General features: G+C 43.7%; 1 protein-coding gene across 3 annotated transcripts in view; it reads left to right on the plus strand.

The window, feature by feature from the left end:
- Nucleotides 1-42: 42 nt before the first annotated feature.
- MIS18BP1 (MIS18 binding protein 1) overlaps nucleotides 43-13137 on the plus strand; it is a 34341-nt gene continuing 21246 nt past the window's right edge. For 2 of the 3 annotated variants that reach the window (XR_014712093.1, XM_084631397.1), the window contains exons 1-7: nucleotides 43-120; nucleotides 948-1752; nucleotides 4079-4204; nucleotides 5617-6131; nucleotides 7673-7749; nucleotides 10294-10424; nucleotides 12740-12830. Coding sequence is in view for 2 of the 3 variants with exons in the window: in XM_084631397.1 (XP_084487523.1) it covers nucleotides 1086-1752; nucleotides 4079-4204; nucleotides 5617-6131; nucleotides 7673-7749; nucleotides 10294-10424; nucleotides 12740-12830 (1607 nt within the window). In the remaining variant the exon portion in view is untranslated. The remainder of the gene's footprint in view (nucleotides 121-947; nucleotides 1753-4078; nucleotides 4205-5616; nucleotides 6132-7672; nucleotides 7750-10293; nucleotides 10425-12739; nucleotides 12831-13137) is intronic. The other variant, XM_084631398.1, reaches the window with a different exon arrangement.

Here is a 13137-nt window from a genome sequence, read left to right on the forward strand (position 1 = left end):
TCACTCCCCTCCCTGCCAATCAGCGTGCGAGGCGGCGGGACTCAAAACTTGTAACGGCCGCGCGCGCGCCGCGCAGGGGAGAGGAGAGCGGCGGGCGGGCGGCGAGAGCGAGGCGGCGGGGTGAGTGTGGCGGGCCGGGCCGGGCCCTGCCGCGGAGGGGCGGGCGGCCGGGCGGCGGTGTGACGGGGCAGAGCGCGGACCCAGCCTCTCGTGGGCCCGGGCCGGGCTCGGCGCGTCTCGGACGCCTGAGGGGAGCGGCGCGGCCGGGAGCCCCGATGGGGCGGGGCTGTCAGGCTCGGCGTGGCCCGCCCAGGGCGAGACCCGCGCTGGTCCCGGGCTAGGGGGGAGGGCCAAGGTGGGTGACCGCTTGTACCGGGAGCTGGTGGGAGGCACCAGCTGTCAGCAGCACCGGCTGTTCCCTCCCGGGCGTTGTGTCTCCCGTGGCCGGTGCTCGGCGCTGCACACGAGCTCTGTCTCGCCCATGAAACCCCCGCTCTCGTGGCACAGCTGCCCCGGATAGGGACTGTGGCTAACAGGGCTCTGGGGATGGGGAACTCCTAAGCCCAAAGCTGATCTTTCCCCATCGTTTTCCTGACGCCTGGAAGAGGCTGGAGCCTTGTAGTTTTAGAAAACAGCCAAGGGACTTGATCCCGTTCCCCTTGAAGTCACTTGTGAAGTCTCCTATTTACGTCAGGGGTCTAGAATTCTGCTCCTTGAGACATTCTTAACCGAGTAAACCGAGCAATCCATGACAATACAGTTGCTTAAGTGTGGCATGTTTGGGTGTCACTTTTCTGAAACTAAATAATTGGCTGTGAAACAAGCAGGCTGCCCGTCTGGATGCAGCACTTCAACTTGATTGATGTACAACAGAAGTTTACTTTAAAATGTGGCACTAGCAGTGGAAACGTAAAGACCAACTTTTTTAACCACGTTTCTCTTTTTAGCTGAAATTTGAAGAAATAAAGTCGACAATCCATGGAATTCTTGTTCCTCCTTCCGTTATTTAAAAAACTATACCTGAACATGCACATTTTAATGACTTTGCAGTAGGAGCACAACACGTTGTTGTCAACATTGGCAAGATGATTGCTACACCTTTAAAAAATACAAGGATTTCAAAATCTCACATTTCTTCTAGCAGACGAGGAGATATGCCTTTGCAGGCAATCTTACTGAGTAACATACCGTCAGGTACTATTACTCCTTTAAAAGATTTGGTGAAATTTCAAGATGCTGGTCTGACTACTTCTGCAACAAAAGAAGCTGTGCTCCCTTCAGTTTTACGTGACTTCAAGGAAAACCATGCAAGAGGCGCAGGAACTTCCAAGAAAAGGGAAGGTATTTTTCAGTCCACATTAATAACGGGTGGCACATATGTTAAAGAATTTCTTGACCTCAGTGAAATAAGGCCAGATTCTGACACTGTAGCAGTACAAGTTGCATCTTGCCAGCAGCAACAGATCTTGCCACTAAAAGACAAAAATTTACTGAAACGCAAAGCTTGTGATCCTTTAACTCATGAATCTCCAGCAAAAATCTTCCAAAGAATGAAAGCCAAGGCATCCCATGAAAAACAGCATCAAATGCCATCCACGGGAACATTGTTAGGGACAAATTACAACAGTGATTTGATCCTGACTCCTGCTACAAAACTTGTCCATCAGGGAACACAGGATAAAAAATCCAGTGATGAAGAAAACCAGCAAAAAGCTGGCAAGGTACCTGATAGACAGATCCAGCCAGGGAAAGGTTTGTTGCATTATATTTCCAAGATGCCTGGTTATATTACATCTCCAGTAAAACACAAGGATGATGGTGGTATCTGTCTGATCTGTATCACTGTAATACAGTGATTGTGTGTCTGAATGGAGGGATGGATCAAGCTTCAGGGAGCAACCAGTACACATAGTCATGGATTTCTATTCCATCAGGTGTGCTATGCTTTTGTAGGGTTTTAGAACTGGGAGTAGGCTGCTGTGGAGGGTACTTCACATTGCCACACTGTCCCTGTGCTGTGATGTCTTAGGGGGAGTGACATGGTCTGTAGTATCTTAATGTCTTATGAACAATATAAGACCACTGTTGTCATACAGTGTTCTAGTAGTTTTGAGCCTTTTTATGTCTGTATTCAGGCTGTGTGCAGGCTACAGCTTAACTCGGTATAAGTGGCATCACGCAGGGGTGTGAATAAGTCACCCCTCTGAGTGATGTAAGCTACACCGACCTAAGTGCTGTTGGTGAGAGAGCTTCTCCCATGGATGTTGCTACCATTGCTTGCTGGGGCTGGAGTAATTAAGTCGATGGGAGAACTCTAGCCTCAGCAGGAAAAAGCATAGAAAACTTAACTGACTGAATTTCCCTGTACAGAAGTTTCCCATTTGTACACAGTGACAAAGGAGTAAGAGGAACTGGCTGGCTCCCTTAAGTGTTCATTTGCAGATATCTTAATGTGTTTTTTTTGTTTTGTTTTTTTTTAAAGGTGTGGAATTTTTTGATACTAAAGTTGTCAAGGTTCCTCCCCCCCTCTGAACTCTAGGGTACAGATGTGGGGACCTGCATGAGAAACCTCCTAAGCTTATCTTTACCAGCTTAGGTCAAAACTTCCCCAAGGTACAAAATATTCCACCCGTCGTCCTTGGATTGGCCGCTACCACCACCAAACTAATACTGGTTACTGGGGAAGAGCTGTTTGGACGCGTCTTTCCCCAAAAAATACTTCCCAAAACCTTGCACCCCACTTCCTGGACAAGGTTTGGTAAAAAGCCTCACCAATTTGACTAGGTGACTACAGACTCAGACCCTTGGATCTTAAGAACAATGAACAATCCTCCCAACACTTGCACCCCCCCTTTCCTGGGAAATGTTGGATAAAAAGCCTCACCAATTTGCATAGGTGACCACAGACCCAAACCCTTGGATCTGAGAACAATGAAAAAGCATTCAGTTTTCTTACAAGAAGACTTTTAATAAAAATAGAAGTAAATAGAAATAAAGAAATCCCCCCTGTAAAATCAGGATGGTAGATATCTTACAGGGTAATTAGATTCAAAAACATAGAGAATCCCTCTAGGCAAAATCTTAAGTTACAAAAAAGATACACAGACAGAAATAGTTATTCTATTCAGCACAGTTCTTTTCTCAGCCATTTAAAGAAATCATAATCTAACACATACCTAGCTAGATTACTTACTAAAAGTTCTAAGACTCCATTCCTGGTCTATCCCTGGCAAAGACAGACTATAGACAGACACACAGACCCTTTGTTTCTCTCCCTCCTCCCAGCTTTTGAAAGTATCTTGTCTCCTCATTGGTCATTTTGGTCAGGTGCCAGCGAGGTTACCTTTAGCTTCTTAACCCTTTACAGGTGAGAGGAGCTTTCCCCTGGCCAGGAGGGATTTCAAAGGGGTTTACCCTTCCCTTTATATTTATGACAAAAGTAATAACAGTTTTGGTTGTTAGCTGGAATCTTCTGTTCCATTGTGGGGTAGTAATAGCACTACTTATTAGGGGTGAAGCCTGATCCCACTGAAGTCAATAGCAAAGCTCCCATGGATATCAGTGGGGCAGGATTTCAGGTCTTAAAGGTTTTTAAGAGCTGAACTGCTCATGTAGAGAAGAGATCTAAGACAAAAGGGGGAAAAGACGGGAGGTAAAAACAAGAAAAGAGAAAAACTGAATCTCATTAGACTGTGCCTGTTTCTAGCCATAGATAAGAAGCACTGCCCTTTCCTATTCCAAAAGACAACTCTGATATTGGCAAGTAGAGGGAATATAAGGAGTGAGCCAAATCAGGTCTGTTGTGAAGTGGGACATGACCTTTATTTTTTCAAAAAAATAAACTTTTTAATGGAACAGTGTCCCACTTGGAACAAATGGCTAATATAAATCCTGTTTTTTGTTTGTTTGTTTTTTAAAGTTTGAAATACAAGAAATAAGAGAATTATGTATTTTTTTCATTGGAGAAGTTAATGTTCTATGAAATGTATATTTAGTCTAGTAATTTTTAAATGAATACTAACGATTTCTGTTATACTGTTGTTCGCTTCCTGAATTTAAGAGAACATTTTTCTTTTAGCACTGCATTGCACCAAGATAGCGCGAAACAAAAATGTGGATTCCCTCGCTGTGGACACTCTGGTTTCAGAATCTCCTCAAAAGTTCTTCTTGCGCATGAAACAGAAAGTGCAGAAGCAGCAAAAAGGTACTTTTCTTGGCAGTGCTGGTAGTGGTTCTTAAAACAGTGACTGGTTTCTTATGTTTCTGTTTGTTTAGATGCACTACACCCTGGCCATAACGATCCCATTGGGATCAAAGTCATTTGTTCATTTTAGCGAAAGAGTCCCGCAGGAGCGGGGAGGGAAGGTGGTTGACTGCGATAGCTGCAGGGGCTGAAGGAGGGGGCAGCCATGGAACTCGAGGTGGGATCCAAGGACTGGGTTCATTATAGCCGAAGGTTCGTTATTATCAAGGGCATTATAGCGAGGGTGTGCTGTAGTTAGAGTACAGTATCTCCTCTTCCCTTCCCCATCATTGCCTCACCACTCGGGGTTGAAGCTGAAGACAAGCAACTTAACTTTGTGGGGCCCCAGGCAATTGCTCTGCTTGGTATCCCCTAATGCTGTCCCTGATTTTTAATCTACTGGCTATGCAGAAAAACAGGCAGGCCGTGGAATTTTTTTGGCATGGATGGGAGGGAGGGTGTATCATTTTCTTTATCAAAAGAAAAAGGCTGAGAACCCCTGCACTGGACGTTTGTCTAGATTTGTACCAGTCCTTCATTTTGAGATGGGTGGGGGTGTAGGGTGTATCATTTATCTTGTCTCTTTTATAAAATGACTGCTCATGACATCTGATTCCAATTGTGGAGCTTGGTATTATTTTCTCTCTACTATATAAACTTCTCCCTACTAGCAGTACTATGTAAATTTCCATCTGTTTTGTCTCTCCAAATTCTGCCTCTGTGTGGACAAACGGATGAGGTAATATCTCTTATAGGACCAACTTCTGTTGGTGTGAGAGACAAGTTTTTGAGCCACACAGAGCTCTTCTTCAGGTCTTCGTGGGCAGACAAAAGTTCTTGGAGCCTCTCTATACTTCTGCATACAAATTTAAGACTTCTGTGTTCGTCACTTTATCACTACCAGCTTAGGAGCAGTTTGGTAAGGACAGCAGGTGAGGAAGGTTGAAGTGGACTTTAGCAGCAGAAGTCTTACTTGCAGCTCATGCAGCTGAGTTGCTGGTCTTGGGGTATGTGGAAATCATTGTGCCAGCTGATTGGGGGTGGAGGGGAAGCTATAGTTTCTACTCAAGATTTTTTAAAAAGAAAAGGAGTACCTGTGGCACCTTAGAGACTAACAAATTCTTTGAGCATAAGCTTTCGTGAGCTCACGAAAGCTTATGCTCAAAGAATTTGTTAGTCTTTAAGGTGCCACAGGTACTCCTTTTCTTTTTGCAAAAACAGACTAACATGGCTGCTACTCTGAAACCTGTCACGATTCATTGTAATAGAATCAGATTTCTGGTTTTATGAATGCAGGTTTACTTTTTTTTGGAATAACATGAGTTACTTTGCCTGAATTTATTTTTGTTTTTTTGTTTTTTTTAATTGGGCAGATCCTGCATTGTCAAACCAAATCAAGCAAAGCATTTCTTCAACAATCGTGAACAAGCCGTTAATCAAATCTGATTTTGCCAAACAAGTCAGTAACTTCAATGGAGAATGTACGGTTAACAATACCAGCAACAGTCAGGATGATGTTTTTCTTGTGGAGCCAATTGATGCTGATGATGAAATGTCTCAAAATACCATGATTGATACTGTGAACGCAAACTCCGACCCTTCTAAAACTGGGGTTCAGTTAGCAGAAAGGTATGGCAGTGGAGAAACAATATATGCCAGTCCTCATCGAGAAGGAAGACTATTACAAGAGAGCACCTGGAAAACAGCTCAAGGAGTAGAGAAGAAATCAGAGACTGACTCTCAGAGACCCACACAGTGCTTCTGTAGTATTATGTTTTCTTCTCCAAAGGTCCACATACCAAGAAAACAAAAACCAAAAGAAGGAGATTGTACGGCCCCCTCAGGCTCATCTCACATAGATAAAAACGATGGCAATGCAAATAAACAGGTGGGAAAGTTTGTTCCTTTGTGGAAGGATTTTGTATTGAAAAATACCTTCAGATTTGCTACAGGTAGTGGTATTTGTTTAGTTTTTTGTCATATATAGCAATATAGAAGTATAAATATGTATCTATACTGTGGAATTCATAAGCTTCATATGTGTCCTTTGGAAAACTTGCAGGCTGTCAGTCTAACTATATGATCAGAGACTGGACCTCATGTGATCCTGTTTTGGTTGATCAAACCTGTTTAAGCTTAAAAATGGTGATAGAAAGAAACAGAAATAACACTTTTTACACTTTTTTTTTAACAAAACTCTCAACCAAACATTGGTATTTATTCCCAGCTTTCTTTATTTTAATATCTATTAATATTAAACAGAACATTCTAAGTGGATGGAGACAAAAACTTTGAAAGAGAGAGATGGGGGATAGACATTACAGGCAAGGGATCTGGGACAGACACCACTATACTTTTTTTTTTTAAACTGCTTTTGCAGCCAAAGGAATCAAGTCCTGTGTGGGACTCTTAGCCCAGAGGTCTGCATTAGTGCATCAGATTCTATGATTATGGTCAAAGTCTAACATTTTAAAAGGCAAAAACCCCTAAATCCATTACATCAGGCAGGGAGGAAAAGAAATAATAAAGAAAAGGTGTATAGTTAGTTCATTTAAGTGTTAGAGGAATTTTTAATAAATACAATTTTCATAATGGAATGATATAGTTCATAAAACTCTCCAGATCTTGTGTGCGCACGTGTGTTTGTATAATGTTCAATATAAAATTACAAGGCCAGTTTCCAAAAGCGATAAGGCACTTGAAGGTCTGTCTTTAGTAGGCTGTCAGGTCCATTGTCTGCACCTGACGCATGCACTGAGAGTTTACTGATACTCCGTGTGCTGTGCGTTTTGACTATACTATAATCAGTAAATACAACTGGAAGCACTTTAACTCTTCCATGTGTCAACTATTGGATTTCTTCCAACAATAAGGGATTACAGGTGCGGGGGAAGAGTTGGTGTTGGAACCTTTAAGAGTTTCCAGATTTTAATTGTCTAGAAGTTTTGGAATCTAACTCCCCTAACTTTTTTAAATATTTGGGTTTTTTAACTTTCATTTTTAAATTACTGTCAAACATGTGCATATTTTTCAGTTGCTTAATATTTTGAGGCATCCGTTTTCAACTTTACCTGGAAATAGCAAATTCCACCCGCACTGAAAATAGCAAATTAATGTAAAAAGAAAAGGAGTACTTGTGGCATCTTAGAGACTAACAAATTTATTTAAGCATAAGCTTTCGTGAGCTACAGCTCACTTCATCGGATGCATTCAGTGGAATTAATGTATTGGTCACTTTTTCATCTCCTGAGTATTCAGTTTGTTGATTTACTGTTAACATATGTAGAATTCTTGGTTTTAAACAAACATTATAAAGCTTTTGTTTTCTTAAAAGTTACTGGTTAAAGGATAGTTAGTTTGCTTTTTATTTTAATGGCTGTATAATTGGCATATTAAGTGTACCTATAATGCTGTTTTTCTTTATCTTAGTCAAAAATCTGTCTAAGTGAGTGGAGGATTAAGGTTATCAACAACAATACTGCTGTGTGTGTAGAAGGAAAACGGAGGTAAGTGATTTTTTTTCCTTCATCAAAGTTGCACATTTCTGTGGCATAAAACATAGTTTTTTTTATTCTCATTTCTGTATCTCAACTTCACAAATATGCGCCATCCTGGCATCTCCACTTAGGACTATTGAGTGGATCTGGAAAGAATCACGTGCACCAAAGACTAGTCTGCCTCAGTTTAACCATTACATAGGGCTACCACTGCTGCTGACCATGCCCCCCCCCACCAACTTCTGCCTCCCTCCACTTACCAGAGAGAGTTTGGGGGATGGACCTAGTGCTGTTAAGTCTAAAAGAGCCACGTGCACAGCTGGTGAGAAGATAGCGTAGAGCTTCATTCAGCAAATACCAAGTACACTCTGCTGTGTTGAGGGAAGGGAGCACTTCAGCTAAGTAACTTAAAGATTTCAAGGACTAGCTGTCCAGTCTATCATAGAATTGTAGGACTGGAAGGGCCCTCAGAAGGTCAGGTCCAGTCCCCTGCACTCAAGACAGGACTAAGTATTATCTAGACCAGGGGTGCGCAAACTTTTTGGCCTGAGGGCCACATCTGGATTTGGAAATTGTATGGTGGGCCATGAATGCTCATGAAATTGGGGGTTGGGATGGGGTGAGGGCTCTGGCTGGGGGTGCTGGCTCTGGGGTGGGGTTTGGGATGAGGGGTTGGGAGTGCAGGAGGGTGCTTCGGACTGGGACTGAGGGGTTTGGCGGGTTGGAGCGGAATCAGGGCTGCGGCAGGGGGTTGGAGCACGGGAAGGGGGTGCAGGCTCCGGGCAGCGCTTACCTCAAGCAGCTCCCGGAAGCAGCAGCATGTCCCCGCTCCAGCTCCTACATGGAGGCCCTGTCCGCAGGCGTCACCCAGCAGGTCCCATTGGCCACAGTTCCTGGCCAGTGGGAGTTGCAGGGGCAGTGTGCAGAGCCTCCTGACTACCCCTACGCATAGGAGCTGGAGGGGGGACATGCTGCTGCTTCTGGAAGCCGTGCGGAGTGTGGCAAGCCCCTGACGCTACTCCCTGGCAGGAGCTTGAGGGCCAGATTAAAACATGTGGAGGGCTGGAAGCTCCCCCCCCCCCCCCCCCCGGGCCGTAGTTTGCCCACCTCTGATCTCTTCCATCCCTGACAGGTGTTTGGAGATTTTTTTAAGAGCAGATTAGACAGTGATGGAGATTCCAGAACCTCCCTAGGCAATTTATTCCAGTGCTTAACTACCCTGACAGTTAGGAAGATTTTCCTAATGTCCAACCTAAACCTCCCTTGCTGCAATTTAGGCCCATTGCTTCTTGTCCTATCCTCAGAGGTTAAGGAGAACAATTTTCTGCCTCCTCCTTGTAACAACTTATTATGTACTTGAAAACTGTTATGTCCCCTCTATCTTCTCTTCTCCATCCTAAACAAACCCAATTTTTTTTCCAACCTTCCCTCATAGGTCATGTTTTTCAGACCTTTAGTCATTTTTGTTGCTCTTCTCTGGACTTTCTCCAATTTGTCCACATCTTTCCTGAAATGTAGGGCTCTGAACTGCAATGCTCCAGTTGAGGCCATATCAGCGCGGAGTAGAGCAGAATAATTACTACTTGCATCTTGCTTACAATACTCCTGCTAATACAGCCCAGAATGATGTTTGCGTTTTTTGCAACAGCGTTACACTGTTGACTCATTTAGCTTGTGATCCACTGTGACCTCGAGATCCTTTTCCACAGTACTCCTTCCTAGGCAGTCATTTCCCATTTTGTATAGGTACAACTGATTGTTCTTTCCTAAGTGGAGTACTTTGCATTTGTCCTTATTGAATTTCATCCTATTTACTTCAGACCATTTCTCCAGTTTCTTCAGATCATTTTGAATTTTAATCCTATCCTCCAAAGCACTTATAAGTGTACTCTCTATGCCATTATCAAAATCACTGATAAAGATATTGAGCAGAACTGGACTTGATATGCCCTTCCAGCATGACTGTGCATCAATATCTTGATTCAGGTGTGACTATGAAAACAATAACCAGCAGCCCTCTCCTGTGCCCTTAATACCTACAACCTGTCCAGGATCTGGTTCTATGTGTGACAGTTTATGTTCCTTATCTTTTATTCTGTCTTACATAACTGTGGATGTCTTCATTACCCATACCTGGTAAACACCTAATCCATTTTTTACTCCAGTTAACTGTGCTCTTGTATTCTGTGATATCAATATTAAATTTCTTCCACTGCACTCCCAATTCACTTAACTTTGTTAGGTCCCTCTGGAGTTCCTCAGTCTTTCAGAATCTTGACTCTGCTAAATAAGGGCCTGAATCCAGTACCCATTCAAGTCAATGGAAAGGCTTCTGTTGAATTCAGTGGGAGTTGGATTGGGCCATAATTTTGTATTACTGCAGATCTTGATGCTTCTCTGTTCATTCCCTTTTCCAGATCATTAATGAAAATATTTAAACACCAGTCTGATACAGAATCTTGGTATTCTCATTGTTGGAACTTGAAACTGCAGTGTTAATAATTTTCCCTAAAGAAAATGAACAACTTATTTCTATTTATTCTGTCTCTTCAGAGATATGAAAGAACTGTACTGGCATAGTAATGCAATTGTGGAACGCATGGCATCGAATCAAGTTAAAACAATATCTGGCCGTATCTACTTGTTACAAGGAAATATAAACTCTGTTTCTATGAGAAAAGAAGGTAAGGAAACTCATTTGAAATTTCAGCATGTGCAGGAGGCTAAGAAATGTGGGCAGTGGCAGGCTTGGGTGAGGAGTGAATTCTGAAGTTAGACACCTCATTGAGAGTGTCCTGCCAAAAGCCCCTCCTTCGTATATCAAGATGGCAGTATGGCTTGGGGAGAAACGTAGCCTGTTAGGTAACCTGGACCTAAGCCATTTACGGCTTTAGAGGCCTATGCCAGCACTTTGAATTCCACTCAGACGCCCACAGCTGCAGTGTGTTTCAGTAGAATAAAGTTCTACTTAATAAGCAAGTTGCTGTACTAGCTTCAGCTTCTCAGAATGTTCTTGAGGCCCCAAGCAGAGAATATTACAGAGGTGACAAAGGCTCAGATAAGCATGAAAAGGTCCAAATCCTTTGTTAAAAAAAAATAAAATAAAATTCCCTCACTGAGTACAGATGAGGAAAAATGCACTCCTTGATCTACAGTTTCTTTCTGAGAATCTAATAGCAGCCATGGCCTAATAAACCCCCTGAATTGTAAACCTGATTCACAAATAGTGGCCACACACTTTCAATTAGTGGAGCATACACCACTTTATCTAATGCTACTCCTTCCCAACGGTGTAATCTCTGCCTTGTCCATGTTAAACCTCAGCCAGCTAACCCCAAATCAAACCCACTCTCTTATTGACACTGGTAACTTCTACAGCATCAGTGGAACTTACCAAAGCATGTTTTCAAATCAAGACTGGATCGCTTTCTGGAAGATAAGCTTCAGTCAGACAGAAGTTATCAGGCTCCATAAGGGGGTAACTGGGTGAAATTCTTTGGCCTGTGATATATACAGTAGGCCATACTAGGAGATCTAATGGCCCCTTCTGGCCTTAAAAATCTATGACATTCTTTGGAAGTGCAGTGAGGGAAACTCTACTCCATGTCCAAATGGAGACAGCTCAGATTAGCCACACTACCAGAAATGGTTCAACTATACATAGCTATGCAAATGCTATGAAAGAGCCCCAACAATTGTCTTTAAATGTCTTTATATTCCAGTTGATTGAACTCAGGTGGGGATCTCGGCCCCTAGTGCTCTAGGCATTCTTCCGTTCACTTCATCCATCACAAGTCTTCTGTATGCCAATGGCCTGTTAGGGTGACTTGAGGGAAGACAGCATTTACTAGCCACTGCATGAACAGTCATGGACAACTGAAAAAGTGTAATGGTTATCCTATGTCATGGATGCAGTGATTACGTCCCTAACCGCCAACCCATTTCGAAACACTAAATCCAGCGTGCTGCCAGCTGCATGCAAAGTAGCTTTAAATTAAATGGACTTTCACCCATTCCTACGGCAGTATTTTCAGTATTCAGCTTCGCAGTTTGCCCTTCAGGGAATTAATTAAAAGTCACAGACATAATTGACTACATGTCTATTTCTTTTTCTTTGGGGCGGGGGGGGCACGGAATTGACGACTGTTCTTTTTTCTATATACAGTAGAACCTCAAAGTTACAGATACCTTGGGAATGGAGGTTGTCCGTAACTCTGAAATGGGGGTGCAAGGGCTCCGGAGTGGGGGATGGCTCGGGGCTGCAGCCGCAGGATGGGAGGGAGGGCGGCTAGGGCTCTGGGTTGGGGGGGGGGGGGCCTCGGGGCTGCAGTCGCAGGGGGTGGGGAGGGGGTCCCTGGGCAGTGGAGGGGTGCTCACAGATGCAGCCACAGGGTAGGGGGAGGGGGCGCTTGGGCAGTGGGGGGCACTCAGGTCTACAGCCGCAGGGTGGTGGGAGAGGGGGCCAAGGCTCCGGGGGTGAGTGCCAGGGATCAAGGCTTTAGCTACAGGGGGAGCGCTGAGGCCGAAACCGGTGCTCCCTTTGTAGCTAGAGCCACAGCACCCCCCTCAGGGCTGAAGCTCAGTACAGAACTGCAGGGTTTAAGCCCAGAGCCCTGGTGCTCCTGAGGGTCAGAAGCCCCAAGTCCGCCCTGAACCTCCCCCCCCGCCCACGGCTGCAGACCCAACCCTCCAGTGAATAAAGCCCCAAGTCAGTACAGTATTTGTGAGGGGTGTTTTGGTCTGTGCTGCTGCCTGATTGAGGACTTGTGGTTTCACAGGGTGTCCGGTTGACCGGTAAGTCCATAACTCTGGTGTTTTTTATCTTTGAGGTTCTACTGTCACATGTAATGTACTACAACTTATGTACTGCTGTCAGTGAACCAAATTCACTATTCAAATATCATTCTTTCTTACTGTGAAAGGGGAGGAAATGCAGTAGAAAGTAGAGTATGCTGTTAAAATTTTAGCCATTATTAACGCTCTCCTCTGTTTCAAACAGGATTTCCATACAAATTCATCAAGAAGTTTACATTTGGATTTCCAAAACAATGGAAACAATATGTTGAGAATTTTCTTGGGGAACTAAAGAGGTAACTTTTGGTAGGCCTTTATTTTGTTCAGTGCTAACTTAATAGTGTAGAGTGAATATTTGTTTTTAAAAAATATGTAAAACAACTGAGGTTCAATAGATATGTATTTAGACTAAGTTCTAAGCAAATTCTTAGTAACCAATGTGTTAACTGGAAAATAAAGTTTAGCAGGCTTTGTCTAGTGTGTGTGTGTGTGTGTGTGTAAGTGAGAGAGAAACTAGTGCAGCTACACTGATTTAGCTACAGTGGTGCTACCAGTACACCAATTGCACTAATACCGGAGGACTTGCACTGGCTTGGCTTCTGG

The sequence above is a fragment of the Lepidochelys olivacea genome (assembly GCF_965140295.1).
Source record: "Lepidochelys olivacea isolate rLepOli2 genome assembly, chromosome: 6".
NCBI classification, from domain to species: domain Eukaryota; kingdom Metazoa; phylum Chordata; order Testudines; family Cheloniidae; genus Lepidochelys; species Lepidochelys olivacea.